At 39.0% G+C, this 22,803-nt stretch overlaps 3 protein-coding genes across 4 annotated transcripts in view; 1 reads left to right on the top strand and 2 right to left on the bottom strand.

Annotated features, from left to right (window-relative positions):
• Positions 1-13,885, bottom strand: part of Sol1 — a 279,883-nt gene extending 265,998 nt beyond the window's left edge. The window contains exon 1 of one of the 2 annotated variants that reach the window (XM_070312774.1): positions 13,726-13,885. In XM_070312774.1, coding sequence (XP_070168875.1) covers positions 13,726-13,812 — 87 coding nt within the window. In that variant the 5' untranslated portion in view covers positions 13,813-13,885. Of the gene's footprint in view, positions 1-4,462; positions 5,132-13,725 lie in introns of those variants that run through there. The other variant, XM_070312775.1, reaches the window with a different exon arrangement.
• M (miniature) overlaps positions 1-22,803 on the top strand; it is a 148,829-nt gene that overhangs the window by 102,378 nt on the left and 23,648 nt on the right. The window lies entirely within an intron of this gene.
• On the bottom strand, positions 7,283-8,912 carry LOC138942581 (uncharacterized). Its single transcript, XM_070312916.1, has one exon. The coding sequence runs from the start codon at positions 8,910-8,912 to the stop codon at positions 7,584-7,586; it is 1,329 nt and encodes a 442-aa protein (XP_070169017.1). The 3' UTR covers positions 7,283-7,583.

The following is a 22,803-nucleotide window of genomic DNA, read 5'->3' as shown; positions in this document are numbered from 1 at the left end:
CCGAAAATTTTTTCACGTCGTGTAAGAAGTTTCGCGCGACTATACAACGGCAATTTCGTTTTATACTCTCGGTTATTTTTCTTTCAAGCTTTATTCCCCGGCTTTGCCTCGGGCTGTGAGAGTTTCGCTCGTTCGCGCGCGTCTAGCATTTAGAATATAAAATCTAAGCCGTAGGGAAAGGCTGTTAGATATCGATCCTTTGGCTGTCGCACGCTGTATTCTAGCCATTGCGGTAAATATTATATGCACCGGGGATGGTAGACGCGTCTGCTGTTCTAACGCGTATTTCCAGTATATATATATATATATTTCGCGTCGATATAAACGGCGATTACTTTCACAAGCTATTCATTTTCATATAGTTCGTGCAAATGGACCTTTTCACATCTTTCATACTGCACCATCGAACGGGCGTTACCCGACATTTTAACGTCTGAGTTACTGTCGGAAATCACGGAATCTTTATTGACCTCGTCCAGCTACGTTTAAAAGATTATAGAGTAGGTCAAAGAAGGAGATTTTAATTTCCTTTTACTTATTAAATAGAAGACATGCTTCATTCCACCGGATACAATCTGGATTTCGTATTGATCGAAAGAAACGTCAAGTTTTATTTTACGATTCAAATGTATGTACGATTCGCTTTAATGCCTAGAAGGAGAGTTTTAATAGCGAAAGATCTCAAACGCTATTCTCGATCGCCCAGCGGAAAATATCGAAGGAACAAACTTCATAATTCCAAGCGACAAGTCGCATAACTTGAAAATTCATACTTGCCAAGGAAAATAATTTGCACTCGTAATTTCGTCGCGATGCTGATATCTTTCGTTAAATCAATATCGGAGGAATTTGATAATCTCTCCGCGTTATACACAATTTGGGAACGACACCTCGCGATAGTTTTACCGAGTGTTCGTGCGCGAAAACAAATTTAAAATATATGACTCGTAAAATATCTATCGGTGTGAATAAAAAAAAAAAAAAAAAAAAGAAAAAAAAAGAAACCAAAAAAATTCTATTCAAATCGTCGATTGGTACTCTGGCAGATATTTCACCGTGATTTTGTCATAGCGGATTGCTGGCTACGGTTAATTTACGGCTTCAAACTGAATCGCGCCAACGAATTTCGAGAGTTTACCGATATGGCCGCGTGTACAACTGTGCATATCTAATTGCATAACGTTGCATCGCGCGAGATACGCGTGTCATCTAGGAACCTCTCTCAAGGAATCAATCGTCTAGATAGTGATCTCAAAGCAACTCTCGTTACCAAAGCGATTCATCTTACATATACCTAGATCCAGTTTTCAAGATATTGTTTCGCTACAATGCCAACAAAATTTAACTCTTGTAACATAATCTAACAAAAAAAAAATGTTTTAAAGGGATTATAATTATTTTATGCAATTTTTAGTATAATATAATTTTACTTTCAGAAATGCTCTGTCGTATGAAAATTAAAATGGTAAAGAAAAACTATTTTAATATTATTTATTACATTATATCTACGGTAATATGCTAAAATATTTCATTTTGTTCAAAATTAAGCATATTATTTTGAGATTTTTTAATCGAAAATATTGGGCTTATTATCATAAATAATAATTTACTGCATAAACGCCATATATATTGGCTCCGTTAATACTAACATTGGATTTATATGTATCTAATTTGAGAAACCCATACATAGAAATTTTTGCAAAAATTCGAAAATATTTAAATAATTGAACATCTCTCTGTCATATTAATCTCGATATTTAGAATTTATTTTGATAGGAAAATTGTTAGCTTTTGAACAATCTGTAAAGCGTAAACAAAAAAATGCAAAATATTTAAATTTTTCGTAATATTTAATGATATAATTTATAACTTTACTCTGTGATTGACTTAATATTTTATTGTAATTTTAATTTGTACTACAAAATCTTTTCTAGTCTACATCTACAACTTTAAATTAAATTTATCAAAACTACGATACGCACGCAACAGAGAATTTTAAAATCCAAAATTGCGTTTAACATCGAAAACATTATAAGAATTCTCTTATGTTTCTCTCTTTTCACTATCTTTTTTCTCGAGTATAAAAGTAAATAATTTTTTGTTGTAAACTGTATAATTTGACAAAACGTTTCGGTAAATACAAGAATAGATTTTTATAGATACGAAGAAGCCAACTCTCTCGACTATAATTTATTTGATCTTTAGCCGTGACGTTTCCTAGCTGCTCTTCCGTGTTACGCTTGCTTATTTATCGATCACTCGAAGCTCGAATTGGCAAGACGGAGAAGGTTTACGACTTCGTTCTGCCTCATACGAGTCAAGCTCATATCTCCGGGAAACAGTACATATCCGCGGAGCTCCGATGCCCGCGGTACCTGCGACGGTCGTAAATGCACGTGCAACGTTCGGTACATGAACGCCAACGAAATCGGTTTACATGCGTCAACGTGACTGATAATGCAATCTCCGTACGAGACTACAGAAGCGCGCGCTCACGAAAGTGTAAATAAAATCTCGCGGTTTGTAAAAGTGACGTTGCAAGTGTGTCTTACTCATGCCTGTCATGCTTTTGCTCTCCCACTTTGCAAGGTCGGAGTTTCCGCATATACGTACGCATTCGGATTGAAAAATGCGTCTACGCCGCACACATGCATATATATTCACACACGTATATCCAAATGAGATTAGTCGTGAGACATTTTAATCCCATTAGCTCGTAGCGGTTCATCTCGAACCGCTGGCATGCATATGCAGTACTATATGTGTATAAAGTCTAATAAGTCACGTAACCTCCTCTCGTGGATACGAGACATTGGGGGGGTAAATTGACACAGCTTTGCCTGACAAGCGATTAAGATTATTAAGCAATTTCTGCACGTTTAATATTATGCTCAGTCATAAACGAAATGCATCTGTCATATCAACTTTCTCTCTCATTTTTCTTTTTTTATATTAATATCTCTAAACAACATCTCGCATATGTGTGTATATAATAATGAAATATTTTAAATTTTCTATTTATAAATCTGCGATCATGGAGAAATGAGCAGATTATGAGATTAGTTGAAATAAATAATTTGTAAAACTTTCGAAGAAAGAAAAAAAAGAGGAAATATTATTTTAATAATAGAAGCGCGCGAGAGTATTTAAGAGAAAGATATGTATCGGCAGATTATAAACCTCATACTTCATATGTGCACTGTATTTGAAAAGGCAGCTGTACAACGAGTGTCATGGCTTATGCGATGATCCCTGTCACGCGCCTGAACACGTTGCATACGTTGCACGCATGTCGGATGCTGCACGAATGTCACCCGCTGTCATTCTATGAACGTCGAATAAATCATTGCCGGCGTGAGATAACCTCTGTTTGCTCGACGGCCGAATCTCTTGCTTTTGAAAGCTTAAAACTTGCCGATTCGTTCGCCGCGTATTGCAATAAACTATAGGGAGTGACATTTCATTAAACCGTCCAGAAATAATAAAACTCAGGTAACTTGAAGAATAATATAACGTCGAAAGTAGAAATATCAAAGTTTTACTCTAAGAAATCCTTAATTATGAATTTTCTTGCAAGGCAAAATTATTTGCTAAATCAAATTTTCAGAGACGATCTAAGAACTTTTGCAAACAGATTGAACAAATATTCGGGAATAACAGTATAAGTTAGTACAATCGTTAACGCAAAAAGTGTGTATCTCATTTATATAAATACAAGATCATTATTTTAATGCGTCTTGTATGATTTATATAATCCAATCGTAAAAGCTAATTCTAATCCTACGATTAAATCATTATATACATTTATAATGATATTATTACTATAAGCGCGATAAAATAGTTTATATCAAAGAATATACGAATGATTATGCATTATTCCGTATTTACATACGTACAATCGATCGAATAATTAGTTTGATCTGTCGGCGACCGTCGGTTACCGTGTCTATGCGGAGTCGGAACGGAATAACATAGAATCTGAAATGGCGGGAACACCATTGTGTCGCTTATGTATATACTTAGGTATGTAGATTGCGCACCTCGACACGCGCCATTAATGGCTGATGGCTCCAAAACTCCGTCACGTCATTTTCCATCCTTCCGCGCTTCGCTCCACAATGAAAGGTCGACTCCTTCAACGCGAACCTTACCTTGTCGCGCGCGATAACAATTCCAATATTACGGTAAATCGCGTACATCAGGGCCTTCCTCTCATCAATCCGTTATGTACGCGCCAGCCGGTATTCTTACGCTTGAGAACATTATTCATTTCGCAACAGCAACATTATTCGCAAAGCTAATCTAAATTATCTCGTACAATTATTTCAAAGCGCAGGATATACCCTCTGTTACGAGAGCGTTTCGTTTACGTTTATCCTTGTGGCTGCCCCTTTGTTTTCACGAATTTGTACGCGTAACACGCGCTAACTCGGATACAGGAAATAAATAGCATCGTGCTTACCATTACGTCAATGCTTTGGCGTCCCTCATGCTTTGGCGTCCGACGCGAACATTCCTTGACACGCGGACGACTCGTTGTCGGCCGAATCAGCGTGCGCTCGCACGTCGCGTCGATTCATGATGTCGATGGATGCACCGTTTCCTCTTTGGGAATACGTCACGCTTTCGCGCGGACGACCGGAAATGGGACGCGCTCGGGGATGAACGCTATTTCGACTGAATTCGCGCCCGCCAGTCACGTTGAACGATTGCGTTCCTACGAAACTCGCGCGTTACGCTTGTGCACTCTCATTCGCGATCCCCCGCAAATCGATTATCCCAGTTTTCGATCGGGGATTTCCGATCAAGAAGCGTCCTTCACCATCGTTGATCGTTTATAACGTCGAATTGATTAGGAATTTCGCCACGCGTACGTGTATTTCATATCGACGCGCGAAAAGATCCCTTCTTCTCCGAGGAAAGAATCCCGTTGCACTAAGAAGTATAAACAACGCGTCTCGAGGGAGCGTTTAAGTCTCGCGCGAGATTGGCACGCGCTCCGGAAGTACTTTTTAATTCCGATCTTAAAGTCTAGCGACGAGACGAAACGTGGCGAAGCCACGCAAGAAAGGGGGTTGTACAGAGGGCTTGGCACAGAGAGGGTGCAATGCGCACGACTCTCCAGCGGCAGTTGACGCGACACTAGAGAAAATCCGAGTCCGCGCTTGCCGCCACAGGACTCCGGACGCCTGCGCTCTCGGCTCTCGTCGCCACGAGCCACAGGATTTCGCATAAACAGCGTGTGCCCGCGACACGCTGCTATCCCGAAAGACGAATGCACCGTCGAAAGTTCCTTACACGCTCTTCATCCCTTCATTCGAGAAGACGCGACGAATTATTCTCGTCGCCCATTGAAAGTGTTTACTCGATTCGTCTCTCGGAACAAACATTTTCGGAGCACGCGCGGAGTCACTGGATAAAAATATTCTACTTATATACATTGGTAACTGAACATTTATTTGTATTTCAATCGAAATTGAGCAAAGCAGCAGTATAGAACGAAGAATCGATAATAATATTCACATATGTATATGATAGAGCTAATACACTCCCGCCATTTCTATTACGAAAGATTATCGAGTTCTTTACCACGACGATAAAGGTAGATGCGCCTCTTGCTACGTATAATGGAATCATAACATTATTCTAGATAAAGCGGTTTCGCGCCGTCGAGTGAAAATCAAGTGGGATAGATCAGGTCTGAGATCCGCGCCTTCAGCAATCGTTATCGAGACTATACTATCACAATTAAAAATATAATAAATTGTAATAATTATTTGTAATCTTTAAATATTATCTGGCTGTCAAAATTTTACGTCGAGTATACATCATCAATACATATTGTGGCATGATTATACAAACGTCTCGCATAGCTAACGATAAAAGAAACTTCCGCTTTAATTCGATATAACGTCGGAGCCCATGAAACTTGGTCGTTCTTCATCATTTTATCGCCGAGAAACCTCGTGGGTACATTGGTCGCGCCGGCGAACGACGACTTGGAATTCTACTAAATAATGTCGCTACGTGTACAAAATAATTGAATTCGTTCGATTCACTGCCACGTACCGTAAAAAAATATATCTTTTGCAGGATCCTTTATAAACGTTTATTAAAAATAAAATTTACGTTAAATTCACGTTATTTATAATTTGTGATCAAATTCAAAACAAAAATTTATTTTTCATTTTACGTATCGCGTATCTTTTTGACATGTATTTCGTACACGTGTGTATTTTTCAATTTCTTATGTATTTTATACATAAAATATAGAATTATAAATATAATTCAATTTCGAATTTTATCATAAATTATACATTATGTAAAACAATACATATATAATATGCTCAAGTATATATTTTTATTTATGTATAATATACAATATATAAAAGCAAAATATTTGCAGGAATAAAATTTGTTAACTACGATTGTGTGTGTATATATGTATATATTTGTCACATAATATGTATATGATTAAATTGGGAAGCCAATTAAAAGAATACTTTCTATCGCATGCGAATAAAAAAAAGTGCATTATGCGCGAATATGACATGACTTATTTCAAGAGCCAGAGACTTTCTACTCTTCGCGCTTTCTTCCCCGACTGACTGTTCTAAAGTTTATTACGCAGCGTAATTCCTTTTTCTTTTCATGACAAAGTTCGTCTGACGTAACACGGAATGATGGTCTCGTTTAAGTTTGCAAAGCGCTACGCCACACAATGGTTTTAACCGTAGAATTAGCTTTCCTGCTTTTAACAAAAATTGAGGCGATGACTGAATGACGAGGATGAAGATAAAACAATTATTTTCCTTCATATTGAATATGCAAATTGTATAAATTGTCGTAAAAATAAAAATGACAAAAACACATTTAAACAAAAACCTGACATAGTACCTTGCTGTTTTGCTAGCGTGCTAATGAATATACACCATTGAGGAAGAACTCTCACGAGGAGGAAACGAGATGTAACGATGACGTTTGAAAAATGAGCGAAATAATATTTCTGTAGAAACGCTCTTATATGTCTATTTGAATGAGAAGCGTTTCTCCATCATCAATTATAACTGAAAAGCGGAGATTCCAATATTTCTTTACCTATCCAATACACGTTTTAATATCAAACTATCTCGAAACTTTTGAAATCTTTTCCGTTCTTGACGTAAATTACTTATCCGAAGACATTTTTCGCATAGAAAAATTCATTTCAATCAAAATTATTACCGAGTGATTTAAATGTTGTATGTTGTGTGCGAGAGAGAGAGAGAGAGAGAGAGAGAGAGAGAGAGAGAGAGAGAATTAGCGATAATTCATTTATCCAATATAAATAAAACAAATATATTAAGCGATATAACAAACATAGACGTTACGCATTATTATTCTCCGTTCTAATCGAACGTAAAGAAAATTCCCTCCGAATGATAGAGCGACACAATTCTCGAAACGTACGAGCAATCGAGAATCGTAAATAAGCTTCTGACGATGTTACCTGGCGCGATTCCAGTCTGTTATCACAGATCGTAAAGCAGGTAAAGCAACGACACGCGCGTGCCAACACCTCGTTTTTCACCGTCCGCGCAGAGTTAAGGATTCGGCGGAAGTTCGGGCAAGCGATCGTTAATTTCGAATACGATCTCCAGAATACGAGTCTTATACGCGGGTATCGTGTCGCACTGATGTCGCACGAGTTTTGCTCGCCCATCACCGTACAGGATATCCTCGAGTTCGTCGACCTTGCGAAAATATTGCATGGTTACTGATTCAGACATCAGCATTATTTGCAAATTGAGCGCGGCGTAAACGAGGGCTACGTTTCGCGCCTCCGCGTAACTCTCGCGAAACGCCGTCCAGGGTAGATGATTTTTAACGTCAAGGCCTTCTTGCGCCAAATGTCGTGCGAGCGAATCGTGATAGACTTTGGCAAAAGTATGGAAATAACGATCTCTGATGGCACGATTAGTGTTGAGATACAAGCAACACGCAAAATCGATCGCCGGTGGACAATAACGGAGAAACTGCCAGTCTATAAGATAACAGCCGTTCGTATCGCCGGCCGGATCGTATCGAAACATTATATTATTTGCCCAAATATCGCGATGACAGATGACGTTTCTGTGTCTCTCGGATGGTGCCAATAATCGCGGGATCTTTCGCGACCACGCGGCAATACGGCGTTTAACGTCGTTCCTAGTGTCATTGTCGAGATCCTCGACGAGATCGAGAATCGTGTAAAGACCCGTAATACTGGCGGCAAGGACCTTTTCCGATCTGTCGTCCCCATCGACGAAGAGAACTTCGTTCAGCAGGTGTCCGTAAAAATCGAGGATGGTCCGGCCGTCCTCTTCCCGGCGGAGTCTTTCGTCCAGTATCAGGGACCTCGAGTGGAACTTGGAAAGAGTTCTCAATAACCAGACACAGTGCTCCTCGTCGAACGGCACGTATTTATCCGGCGTGGCGTAACCGTCTAACGACCCGTCTTCCAAAACGATGATAACATTCCGTTTGCAAAGATAACACTCCACCATCCATCTCGGGGATTCACCCGCACCCATCCGTTGCATTAGATCCGTATAAACGGCGATCTCTTTGTTGAAGGAATCGTAACGTTTCAGGAACTCAAACTGCGGACTATCGGACGGCGGTGGTGTTTTGGCGAAGAACTGCAAACTCTTCGTCCGGTCTTCGTCCGTGCCGCATCTTGTCGTAACGTGCAAACGATAATATTGACCAAGGAAGCCTTTCGCGTCGCCGAGGCGCTCCAATTTCCAGCCAACAAGTCGGAAATTACCGCCGCCGAGTTTACGCTCTAATATTTTGTTAACGTCGCGATCGGTCAGAAGAGACGTTTCCCGATGATCCTGCTGCGAAATCGGCAACGCGGAGCACGTCTTGTCGACGTTTATCGCCGCCATATCGCAGTGCATTAGATCGCGACGACGACACTTACGCTAAATTTATAGGCGTCGCGCGCACGTGATAACGATCAAAAATATGATTGTTTCGACAAATTAGACGCGAGTTTTATTTGCGCAAATATTTAGCTTACTATCTTAGATACGATGAGCACGCGGATTGCGAATCGACGCCAAGTGACGCAACGGTAAATATCTCGAAGAGAATCGACGTAAATTATAGCCCCGTCATAAATCTATCTGATATACTTTAGCAATGTGATGAGGAAACGTATTTCGTGATATATTGTATATACACCGTTTTCTCAGAGCAAACAGAAAACGGAAAAGAAGGAAAGAGAAAAAAGAAAGAGTCGGGTATCGCGATATCGTGTCTGCGTAACCGGAAATTTACTGGCACAGTCCGCCGCACCGTGCGCGGTCGGCTCGAGAAAAATGTTGCGGGATGAAGCTGGGAATACTTGCGGCTTGCAGTATTTATCTCGTAGTATGTATCTCGCGCCGGCGCGAGACGAACAGTTGTTGCGGCAATTATCACGGTTTGCGGATTTTACGGAAATAGAATGCGAATCTAGAATCATCGGAAAACTAGAATCGTCGAAACATAACTTTGGATTCGCACTCGTATATTGTTAACGATTAATCCGCTCGAAACCCGCCCGCGACCATTGATTAACGTCAATGTCACGCCAACTAAATGCAGGATTTAAAGGAAATGGATCGTTGACGTTAATTACTCGAGGGTGTTACGTAACTAAAGTATGCCGCTTAATAAGATGGCGCGCGCGTACCTTCGTTTTCATCGCCGCGATCGCTGACAAATACTATCTGCGCGATTGCGTCCGCAGACGTGAACGAAATGATATAATAATAAGCATAATCCTAGGCAGAGAAACCGTTAAAGTCCATCGGGTGCTATAAAACAATTCGAGGAAGAAACTTCGCGATCCCCCTAGTAACCGCCAAAATTTATTCGCCCTCACTGCGCAAACGCATCTAACTTCTCGGGAGCAACTATTAATGGGGTCACACTCTATATAGCCCTTTCGGCTACGTTACTTTACGGTACCAAAGATAATTCGATTAACTGCGTCCCGAAGCCGCGAACGGAGACGAGCTCTCGCTAATATCAATGTATACGACGTAGTAACCAATTTTCAATTACTCCTAATAAGGTTTCAGCCGCGATGTTCATCTATTGTAAAGCATTTTCCTCAACTGTGTAAAGCCAAAAAATATTAGCCTGATATATAATTTCAGATATATATTGTATTTAATTAGTAAACGTAAATTATGATTCGATTTTTTTAACGACTACAAGCAGGGATCAAAAATTATTGCAACTACATATTTAAAGAAATCTAAAGATATAATCTCTTAAAACATTAGATTTTGCAACATTTTTGTTGTTGCTAAAAAAATAAAATTTACCGTAAGAGCGAGAAAATGTGTATGCATTGTATAAATAATTAACGTGAAAAGAAAATAGTGCCAGAACCGACGAGGACGTCGTCGAACTTTTCCTTTTTCTGCGCGAACGAGAAGCGGCCACGTGGAGCCCGGCAAAAGTGGAATTCTCATTAATTGACGCAGTACTAATTAGACTTTTAATTAACGAGTCGGAAATAAACAACGATTTGCGAACAGATGTCGCGTTTCTCGTATCTCTAATGGGAGATAGTCACGTCGACCGTCTGTTAAACGCACATAAATTTGCGTACAGTCCTCAGTAGCGATTAGCGATTCGCGAAGAGCCGTGACGTGACGTGCCGCAATCATCTCCGATTTTAATACTAAATGCAAAGTACATAACTCCGTATCGCGATCTTTCCCCGAATGCATTGCGTAACGATATACACACTTTCGTGAGAAAAATCTACCTCGAAACGCGACGGGGCTCTCTGCACATTCGTATTCAATTATAAATTCATAACTCGTGTCGCGCCTCCGATTATAGTATCTCCGCCTGAATAAAGTCTCATCCTTCACTATCGGGGTCTAATAACGCAACCGTCTATTATTTATTCGATTGCGCGTCCTTCGTGTCACGTCTTCTTTTATACGTAGCTCCGTTCTGTCGAAGTAACGCCTGCCTTAAAATATGCAACAACATTTCGAACGGTCGACCTACCGCCGCGATGAAACGCGATGCTAGACGGTTACGTCTTCGGAGACGTGTAATGCCTTTGGGGGTTTGAATGTCGAAAGGGTACGACAACGATTGTTCGTAACATCGTGGGGCGCGTCATAAATCCCCGGACGTTATTCCCGCGACGTGTATATAAATATTGGCGGTAAAAAAAGAGAAAAAAAGAATGAAGAAAAAATTCCTTCCGACACAAACGTCACCGGCTAAAGTCGGCACTTTCCGAGTCTTGAGTTTCAAGGATCTCGCGTGAAACTCGATGCCGAGTTGCGAGCTGAAGGCGGAAATTCATACGTGTTTGTGTGCATATGCTCACTCTCTCTCCCTCTCTCTCTCTCTCTCTCTCTCTTTCCGTTGCATTTCCTTTTGAGTATTCGGAAGTAAAGCAATCCCGGTATCAACCTTGCTTCCGTGAAGCGGCGTAGAAGATGTCAGAGAAAATAGAAACACCTAGGGATGCGAGACATGTCCGCGAATTGTTTTGAAAAGTATGAAACAGAACTGTTTTGATCGAATACGAGAAAATTCGAATCGTTAAAAAATGCCTATGATATAAAAAGTAATTCGAGACACGAATATTGTTACGCATTTTGTCGAATTAACAATATCGACTGTAATAATTGAAATGTCCGTAAATTTGACGATTTTCTTTTTTTCGCTTGGTACGATTATTAAGAATGTATAATAAAAAGAGAATAAGATTCATGAATAAGATAGCTAAGAATATCGAATTTAAAGCTGATCGATATACAGGTCTTGAGAGTAACTTTATATGGCACTATCCACACTTCATCTTTATGTACATAAGATTCTTTCACTGGTCTATCCAGAGAGAAATAAATCCTGATAGCAAACTATACGTTCAAATAGCAATAATAGAGAAAGCGGAAGTTCGAGGAAGACCGCAACGCGAAGGCTAAAAATATTTTGCTTTATAAGAAAGAGAGCTCTCTCGATATAATAAAGATCGTTCATAACGAGTCGCGTATAAAATCTCGCTGGATCCTAATTATAATATTATTGAACTGTTCTTTTAAATTTTCTAGCCACTCATCGAGAATAACGAGAGCGAATAGAGAGCGATTGAAATGATATAATATCATAAAGTTCCCAAGTCTCGGTTGCACGTGTAAGTGAATCGGTAGATAAAACAAGCCTCGAGGTTCCGCGCTCGCTCGAGTGCAGGGGGAACAACGAGGAAACATTTAGTCGAGAATATTTCTCTTATAAGCGACCTTTATTGTATATGAGCGTACGAGATATGCGCGGTGTTTAATAAAGTTGTCTTATTGCAGTATCAAATTACTACAAATGAGATAAAAAATTTCGCGGTAATTAAAGAGAAGATGAGTAATGGCGATAAAAAACGTACATAAGTTTACACAGAAAATTTTTAAAATTTTAATATGCATTTTCTAAAAATCGATAAATCCATTTGTACATTGGATAATATAAAACTTGCACAACACCATCTCCTTTTATTGAGGTAGAAAAATATTGTGCGCGTACATTTTGTAGCGCGACAAAAATAATTCATTAATCAAAAGCACACCATGCGAGACTATAAATCCAGGGGAGCGTAGTTTACGGGATATCATACTTTACCTGTTCTGCTTCTGAACAAATCCTATATATTGTCAATATTGTTACATGCTTATCCATGTTTGAAAACACAACATGTTGCGTTAATATTAATTAGTAATCGTGTTGGCGTATCCTGTTCATTTATCGTGTCGAAAAGTTCTATTTCTAGTCTAAAGCGCTTAAAAAATTCTCACAAAAGCGATAAAATACCGGAAGCGAGAAAGAATAGTCGTATAGTTTTTGCACGAAATTAATTCAACGTTATCGATTTGTAAGCAACATTAGCAATATTTGAATAGAACAAAAATAAAATATAACATCGATAAAGCTTTTTTTATACTGTACAAATTTTAATTATCGATTTTTTGTTCCGCTTAACCGTATTTTATATCGAAATAAAAATTCGGACACGAAAATCTCGATTCGGAAAGACTTTGTAAGGCGGTAAAAGATGTCCAAGCTAGGAAGCGTTTCGTTCCGCTCTATTGGGTGTTAGATCGGGAATCCTATTTCGGCTATAGAAATCTCTGGTTTTGCTCGATCGAGCAAATCTCATGTCCGGATAATCGATTTGGTCTCTATTCGGTCGACTGTACCAGTGATTAGCAGTCATCGGCACGACGTGACGTTTGTTCTCCTCGTGTATCTCCGCCCAAATGAGACTTGGCTTGGTGCGATCGCATCGCGGTTTACTCGAATCGAAGGGGGTTATGTCGCGCGAACGATCGTACGCCGATACCGCGTCAGCGATTCTCCTCTCACGTTTGCGATTGCCGAAATACGTCGTCGCATATCGCTCGGTCCATGGTTCCGCCTTAAATTTATCGTCTCGCATGTATATACATACGCTTGTCATTTTTAATTAAAACCGTGCCTTCACAAATTTTTAATAACTATTTTAAGCACGCAACATTGTAATAAGAACTTGTACCATCTTACGCAAATATATTTTATCATTTTTAACGTAATGCAAAGTAACAAATCCCGTAAAAATGTATATCTTTTTTTTTTTTTACGACATATGTAAGATTGTAAATATCATATTTCTACGTTTACGGTGGTGCATTGGAGAATCGTACTCACCACACTTAAAAGTCTTCTCTCGTTTCGTATATTAACCTCCTCCCTTCGCATCCGCAGCCACGGCGTGATAAATTCGACGCGATACATATTGTTCAATATTCACACTGGCGATTTGTCGAAATACACACTACTTACTTGTAAATAATCAAATTTAACTGCGGTATGATGCGACATGATTCTCCTTGTGCAAAATGAACTTGAAACGTGAATGCCGGCGCAAGACGTAAATAACGTGCGTGAACTGTGCCGCACTTTTAAAAGAAGTGCACCGAATAATAGCCAGGAAGCGACATCTTACGAAACGAGCGGCAAATGCTTGGAATGTTGGTTATTAGTTCAAAGAGTTTATGTCGCATGGCGCTGTCGGTATACTCTCGACATAAAGTCTGACGTAGTAATATATATCACATCAGCTCGAGAATATAATAAAGGTAATATACATGTATAATATTAATAATCGGTAAAGGTTTATTTCATCGTTTACTTTACCTCATATACGGTAGACATTCTACAGGAGGACTTCATTGTTGTTCATTCATAATTAAATCTTTTGTTTATATTTAATAAACGTCAGAATTAATATCTTGAATATACGTGTTAATTAGATTATTATTTTATGTTTAATTAGTTGAAACAACATGTTTGCGATCGGAAGTTTATTATCTGTTATTTGACAGCTGTCAATATCGATGTATAAGTTTTGCGCGTGTATATACAATATAACATTCGAATTGTAAGCTAATAAATAGTTAGCTTTTAGCTTTTTATATTCGATAAAAAAATGTCAAACATGATGCATAATTGCGATAGCAGAAGTTGTACGATTATACGAAAGTAACTAAAGAATGATTCTCAATCGAATCTTTCAAATAGAAAAATAGATCAATGTTTGATAAATGTGAAAGAGAATTCTCGCTCTCTTTTTTTTTCAGCGCAATTCAAATTAATTTATGTAAAATCTATCAAAATAAGGATAAAGAAATTTCCTTAAAAGATTTTTATTATTTACTTTTACATTGTAGAAATTAATAGAATTGCAATTTGTAAAGACGTGAAAAAATAAGTTTATTTTAAATACATTATGGAATTTCTGCTTAAATTATCATTTATGATGCATATAAATTTTACTATGAATAATATAATCATACTCTGCCCCGTCCTTGTATTCGATCAATATCGTAAACTTTATGATGATTGATCTAAGCAGCACAACTACGTGCAAATGCAATCTCATACTATCTTCTCCTGCATAAAAGAGATAGAATTAAAAAAATTCGAAGCATTCAAATTCTCAAATCGAGAAAAACAATAGATAAAAAGGAGAAAATTAAAAATTCTTTCTCTTGGCATTTTTCTTAATTTTATTTTAAAACAGACGATTATATAATTTAATATAATTCTTTTCTGCCTGAATGTATAGTTTTATATACATCAGTCTACGATGTGTTATCTCACAGGTAAGTCCTGCGATTCAACGTAGACACATGTCGCATGTTCTAAAGTTTTATCGCAAAAGGGCAGGTACTTATACTCGGGAAGTGCACAATGCACCTTTTTCGCTCGTTCTCATTTCCGAGTAAAATGGTATAACATTTATGGTAACGTCAACCTGTACTTATGAATCTCACACAGTCAGTTACTAATTTAGTTTTGTTTTTTGTTTCTTTACTTTGTACACAAAGCACTTTATTTCAAAATATTATTTAGCTCTCTCGTGATCAATTCTAAGTTTTTTCAAAGAATTTTATTAACTTTCATAAATTATACACTTGCCAATTTTTTTTTTTCACGGATAATTAATTTAGATGAAATACGCGTTGGAAAAATTGCAGAAAGTAAATGGAAAGAATGGAACATCTGCAAAATTGTATGTAAAATACTAAAGTATCTTTTTTTTTCTTTAAATTCTCACGTAAGGATAGTGTTTGCGCTGCAGAAAATCAAACCAGCTTAGTTCGTTCTACGATTCTTCGAAAATATTCGCAGCTGGTGTCTCTCGCGATATTCTCCGATCGAATCAAATAAAAAGAGTGTCCTTCCGTCCTTGACATATCCAAAAGATGAATCGCTCGTTGCACCGATGCACCATATAGAGTCGCTTTTCCACGAAACAATTGTCCGGGTTCCACGGAATGCTAACCGGTAATTAACAATTGCCGTCCTTTCTGCTTAAATGAAATTTCTGCTCTCGATGTCGATACGTTGAGAGCTTGAAAACTTAGTTAGTGGCCTGCTAACGAAGAAGAGAAAATGATTGAATTTAAAAAAAAGAAAAGAAAGATCATTTTTCTCTTGTTAAAACAACTAGTTGACGAGAGTTAAAAACTTTTATTTCAAAAGAAGGGACCACGCAGAAGGAGAGAGAAGGAGCAATTTAACAATTTAGGCTTTTATAGATCAATTATATTCCACGCCTTCCTTCTCGGCAAAGATAATTCGGAAACGGTCCCCACTATTGAATAGGAATATGGCGTGTGTTCTCTTTATTGACTTTTTTATACTTTTTATTATTTCATTAACAAGAAATCTATAGGGTAGACGTGTAGAGAATATAGTGCACGACAATCTACGTAATAGAATTGAATTTCCGAGTAAATTGTATTTTGCGGAGCTGTTAAAGCGACGCTCTGGAAAAAAAAATGCGATAACGTTAACGACGAAAATCGATCTCGTAAAGTCTGGTCTCTTGTTACGTAAAAACTGCAACTACAGAAGCCTCGATTAAAGCGCATTTGCTTAATTTGCGTGTACGACGGCTGTTCTTTTTGTCACGTTCGTTACGTGCATCGACGTGCATCGGGACGAGGTAAATCTAGTCAAATCAAATTGAACGCTTGCGGTTAATTATCTAATGAAATTAGTATGAACAATCATCGGGATGCCGGCAGAATTCCTGACATATTCACGAGTCACGTTCTATCGTTTGTCAATTCCTGCTTTGAGGTTGATTTGTAACATTTTTTTCTCAAAACCAATATCACATATGCGAAACTGTGCTAAAACCAAGTGACATTCGAAAAAACTTCTTTGGCTAGAGTCTCGCTTTTTAGAGAAGCTATTCATACTAGCAAAATTGATGAAAAAAATTCTTTCGTAAAATCGCTTCCTGCTTTATCCGAATTCGATTCGGATAAAGCGTAGGGAAGAGAACGGGGGATGGCTGTTTTACGTCCCCAAATCTTTCGCGTTTTATCCTTAGTCGTTGGAAGAGGAATCTGATCGAGGAATCGTATCGCTGCGCAAATCGCGCGATATTCTCTTAAAAATCTTGATCGAAAGACGATTTCGAACGGAGAGAGAGAGAGAGAGAGAGAGAGAGAACAAAGGTATACGCTTTCACGGAATACCCGTATTCCAGATACGTGATAAAATCCGCGCGAGCCATGTTACCGTAATTCTACCGGAAAATATGCTCCGATCTAATTCCGAGATAACGAAGATTGAGAAGGAAGCTCGATAAACTTTGAAGGGAAAGAGTCCGCCATTTTCTCGGACGAATCGGCCGAAAGAATTGTTGGGGCTGAAAGGCGAAGGTGGGTAAGTTAAAGCGTATAAACGGAGTTTATACGACACAAGAGCTTAATCAGGTTCGACTAGTTGGCAGGTGCGAGCATCGCGGGAAGGAGTGACGAGCTCCCGGTCGCTCCAAGAAACTATGCGGTTTTGCTACCCGGTGCAACAAGTCTGGACCGATGTGTAGCGAAATGTCGCTCCGCGATAGCTCTCTGCTTTATATATCTAGAGAGAGAGAGAGAGAGAGAGAGAGAGAGAGAGAGCTCTGTTTTCTATTTAATAAATGAGAAAACTTTTTTAATAAACAGAACGCTTTCCCGCAATTCTCTCGCTGGACGTTTGTCCATCCAACATTTCGCCATATGATCTTTCCGCGCACTCGTCTACCGACTCGTCTAATTTTCCTGTTTATTAAACTTGCTAAATCAATTGCCGAGCTTGACTCTTAGTCTTTTGAGCTGACATGTCGGTATCCGTGCAACTTCTCACGGAAAATTCCGGCGACGTCCGACTGATATCCCCGACTCACGTAAGTAAACTAATCTTTTACTGTTATGCCAGACACGACAGGCATTTTTGCCGCGTCTGTGCCGTAGCTGCGCCTATATTTACCGTGGTTCACGTTCCAGGGAGGCGGCTCCTTCCCACCTCTTTCTCTCTCTTTTTATTTCATGGAAAGTAGAGACTCCGCGGAATAAGCGCATAGAACTCGGATCCTCGTTACGATCGGCCTCTACACGACCGGCGTCGAATCGCCGAGGCGTTCGTGTTAATGGCAACGTGTCTCTCCGGTATACCGTTAAAGCCACCGCGATGCCCACTGAACCTAATTAATGACGCGTTCGCGTTGCGCCGGATACACCACCACTATGTCTATAAGTTGACCGGCCATTGAGGATGACGCTCTCGAGACGCACACGCTCGCGCGCACGCACGTGCTACCGCTCAACATCCGTCTTACTGGCTGTCACGCTATTACCCACCGCACTTCAACTACTTAGTGGATAGGCTGCGTGAATAGATAGACGGCAGACAGCCGGCACGTGCGAATGCCCATATCATATTCACGCTCGCGTATATATACACACGTATAATTATCTTCCCCTTTCTTGCGTTATGAATCGAGATCTCGCTTCCGGATAATCGCGTTGCATTGCCCGACCATCGTTTTCCCGAGCGGCGTCCGATGCCTACGTAAATCAGACATCTCATCTGCCGATCACTTGCAAATAACACGAAATAATCTGTAACCGTCTGTAGTCTCTCATGTCGATTCCGTACTCGGGATATAAGATTAAGTATCTCCGTATACTCTCATACTTTATCACGGGCGGTATATTATAGCACTCTCATCGGCTCTGCTCAAATAATGATTTATATTTCCTACGCGTGTACACAGGATGTAGGAAAAGTTGCTTATTACGTTCATGAAACGGGAACGATGCATAAAAGAAAGTCGGCTAAAATCGACATACTATTCTGTTTTTCAACCTCTAACTTTCCACCATACTTTATCATGGTTTTGACAATATTGCTTTAAACTTTGAAGCAAATAATTTTTTTGAAAGAAAATTAAAATCTAGATCCGAGAAAAATTGAACCTAATAACCGAGAAATTATGATTTTAAAAAATGCGTATCAGATTTGGAAATCTAGAAACATGTAGAATAACGTAAAATTACTAAAAAAAAAAGGATATTTCAATCTATATAACCGTTATTTATATCATATAATTCATAGAAAATTATAGGAAAAAATACTTTCGAGTTTCAAGAACTCTCGATATAAGCTGATTTAATATAAAGCGACAAATATACACATTATGTATGAACTCATGTTGAATAAACTGATTAAGTGGACCATGTCAGACAGCTCCGCACTTATCGCTAAGATATTCACAGGATACTTGTATGTATCTTTTGGTATCTTTCCTCCACGCAAAAAGTACAACGTGTAGTTATTTATATAGAGAGATCTACGATGAAACAGTGACACGTGTGTTGACTCTATCCAAAATACACGCCGTGGATCTTACAAATACTAATTCATTTAGCACTTTATACAAAGAGCAAAGTAGATTCTGCCTGGGAGATGCTAGCCAACCAGAAGTCCGACACGCATAATTGCCAGTGTACGTGCGCATGAATGGCTTCTCTCGTAACGTCGAGATAACCGCGTTCTGAAGGAAACGCGGTGTCAAGGGTCCGGGTCGAGGCGTGGCTCGGTGTATTCCATGTAAGTCGCGTTATAGAGAAGCCGTTGCCTCGTCTCCTCGAGGATACGAGGCCTCCTCCTTCGTCTTTTCTCTCGCGCAGGCCTACAGCTCGCGTGACGACGATACAACAACAACGACAATCATTGGAGTCACTCACAACAGTTGATGCCTAGTTAAGTAATGGGCGACGCGAAGCGGAGTCGCGAGCTGAACAAATAATAGGCCAGCACTCGAGGTGATGGCAGCGGCCATCGATTCGTCGTCCTTTTCTTCCTCGTTCACCCAGGTAACGGACTAGCTTGTCTCGGGACAGCTAATTCAGCTCTGCCTCAGAAATAGAGGATGCGTTTTACCCACTCGAGCCAAGTCGCGGAATCCGCTGAATACCCCGTACGAAATAGCGAATTTGTGTATAGCGAAGACCCTTAATCTCTCTCCTTCTCTCTTTCTCTTTCTCTCTCTTACATGCCCGCGACGCACGCAGTTGTAAATACGAGAAACTGCGGAAGCCAGTTTGTTCCAGGTAGCATTCAACATTGCGGATGAAAAGAAGCGCAGAATCGATGGAGGACTCCCGGGCGTTTAAAATTTGCTACTCACCGATGTTTGCGTTCTTGTAATAACGCATCGTGTTTTAATGATATTTTCTTAACGTAAATTATAACAAGATGTGAGAGAATGTACAAAAAGATGAACGTGAAACAGGTCCTTAAATACAACTTGCGTTCTTTCTCGTCGCGATATCTGTTAATAATAGTCATGAATTATTGTCATTTTTGTAGATAGGGACATGGCTCGTAAATATCTTGTTATTTAAAACGCAATTACTTTTGATATTTAAACCGCAGATACACACGCGTGTTAAACATTTATGAATATCATTAATTGCACATGACATGATTATCGTTCGAGTTTATTTATAGATGAAAACGGGAAAGCAGTAATTACAAATTGTAGTACAAAATTGCTATCTTACGCATAAGAATTAAAAATGCGTTCAATTTACTGCACATCATTCTACATACGATCTTGCCAATTGCGTAGCATGCTTAACGTCCGGCTGTTCCTAAATCCTGATTTTGATTGTAAAACTATATAACGGATACAACGCGTACATCAATCTCACTTGATTTGAATGATTTGAGACACATGTATATCTCTTCGAAATTATCGCATCGTTTTACTCAGCCGCTTGCACGTAATATTAAATAGGTTTAGAGTTGCAATCGTCCGACTTCTCTCATTTCTATTTAATTCCTTTATTGGTAGACGCATGCTTTTCAAGATTTTCAAACAGAAAAATATATAAAAGTAAAATTAATTCCCATAAGACATGGACAGAAATATTCTCTCCGGCAAAAATTTCTTACGACTTACTTTGATATATTTTTAGATTTATTTATCGCGACAATGTGTGTGTGTGTGTGGCTATTATTTTTTACTTGGCGTAAGATTCGAGAAAGAACGACCTTCACACCGCATCTTCCGAGCAATTTTGGTCTCCTTTCTTTCCCTCTCTTTCTGTTTCTCTCGCTTTCTATCCGCCTTCGCTTCTCTTCTCGGAGCCTCGTTGATCTGCACCAATAATCGCAATATCCGTATGCGCGATATGATGCGTATCGCCGTATTCCGTCGGTTTCACCTAGAAACTAGCTAAAGAACCCCAATACCTGAAATATGAATGCAGCTCGTCTGCAAACGCGTCAGCGCTCGACATGATTTGAACGGGCCCTGTGAGTAGTAATGACGTTATTAATCTCTCCCTCCACACGTGAAATACTTATATCTAACATATTTTATCGATTTTTTCTGCAAGACATTAATTGAAAGAGGTCAATAGACTTTAAGTTTTTTTATTCGTCCCAGAAGCATCGCGAAATCGATCAAGTATCAAAGTATTTACCATTACTTATCGTACATATCTATTATAAATAATCGTGAGAGTCTCTTGGCTTAAACAATTAAAACTGCACAAGATTAATACTCCTCAAACGGACACGTCGGCAGAGGATTCGTTGGATATTTGCTTGAACAAGTACCGGCGTGAGTGCCATTGCTAATCGTTTGGCTCTTCATAGACTCGACACGAAACAGCTCACGTCTACCGGTGATATCCATGGCGTATATGCACCACTTTCGAACTTTTGACCTGAAAACGAAGAGTATAATCGCATGGGGAGCACGTAGCTGTAAGTTAGCGCGAGGCCTGTGGCAGAGAGATGCCACTAAATCTCGCTCAAAGTTCAAAGATACTCGCACGACCTCTGAGGCAAAGGTACCGCGTAAAGTATCTGCATGTACCTGAAATTCAACGAGGTCTCTTATTTTTTTTTTTGCCGACAAAAATACTGCAGTATAAAATTTAAATCTAAAATCAATTAAAATTAATATTTACACGTTCAACAGAAAAATTTCAGAAAAGAATAGTCATGTAATTTTATTCGTGCTAATTTTGTTTTCATAAAAAAATGCTCTCTATCGTTATAATTTTAAAAAGACCCAGGAACGCGAAAAAAATATGAGTGCCATAAATAGCTTGCTATTAATCACTCGGCAAATATAAATAAAATTATAATTAAAATAATTAAATACATTCAAAAATAAAAAAACCTATTTAAGAAGCTGAATGATTGTGTGATCATTAAAGCAAATATTGATGAGATGAAAACGGTATCTCGATAAATGAAAGAATAAATGCTAATAATACAGTAATAGTAGTAGTAATAGAAACGTCTCTCTTCTTTTACATTCTAATTATAAATGTTTTGTACATGCTATATTTTGACATCTTTGTCGACTCATTCGTGCTGGGTTCTATCTAAGAGTGCCTGAATAGATACTATCTCTCTTGAAAATATATATCAGATGATGACGAGTTTTTATACTCGAATAAATAGAATACGATATACTTGTCACTCCTGGAAAAAAAAACGTCAAAGAGGTTTCAATCGTTTATCGAGTTGAAAATATCTAAACGTCGACACGATACTCATAGGTTCCACCGCTATCGATATTTCGAATTGACATTAATAATTATAAGTCAAGGCGATAGTCGTATCTATCAGAGACATCGGATATCTATCCCTAAACACGAATAATCTGGAATAAGGAAAAGCGGGACGTTGATTCTAAGCTTGGGACGTTTGAGGAATGATCGTCGGTCGTGTTGCTATGCAATTGACATACGATACGTCGCGCGACGTTAATTGCCTCGACGTTGCCTCGTTACTCGATAGAACAGCTCGCCTTTTGATTGGCCATGTTCATCGATATGCAGCCTGGCAGCCTTCGGGAGTACTCGTCGATACATGAGAACAAGACAATAGCCGGCGACATGTGTGCATGACCCT

The sequence above is a fragment of the Polyergus mexicanus genome, unplaced genomic scaffold (assembly GCF_030449975.1).
Source record: "Polyergus mexicanus isolate NDT 795.1 unplaced genomic scaffold, iyPolMexi1.0 SCAF_23, whole genome shotgun sequence".
NCBI classification, from domain to species: Eukaryota; Metazoa; Arthropoda; class Insecta; order Hymenoptera; family Formicidae; genus Polyergus; species Polyergus mexicanus.
Note: the sequence above shows the minus strand (reverse complement) of the source record. Positions and strands in the feature narration are given on the sequence as shown.

What these genes read in the sequence shown, in the direction of transcription:
- LOC138942581 (XM_070312916.1), bottom strand. Translation starts at nt 8,912, where the DNA reads ATGGCGGCGATAAACGTCGACAAGACGTGCTCCGCGTTGCCGATTTCG.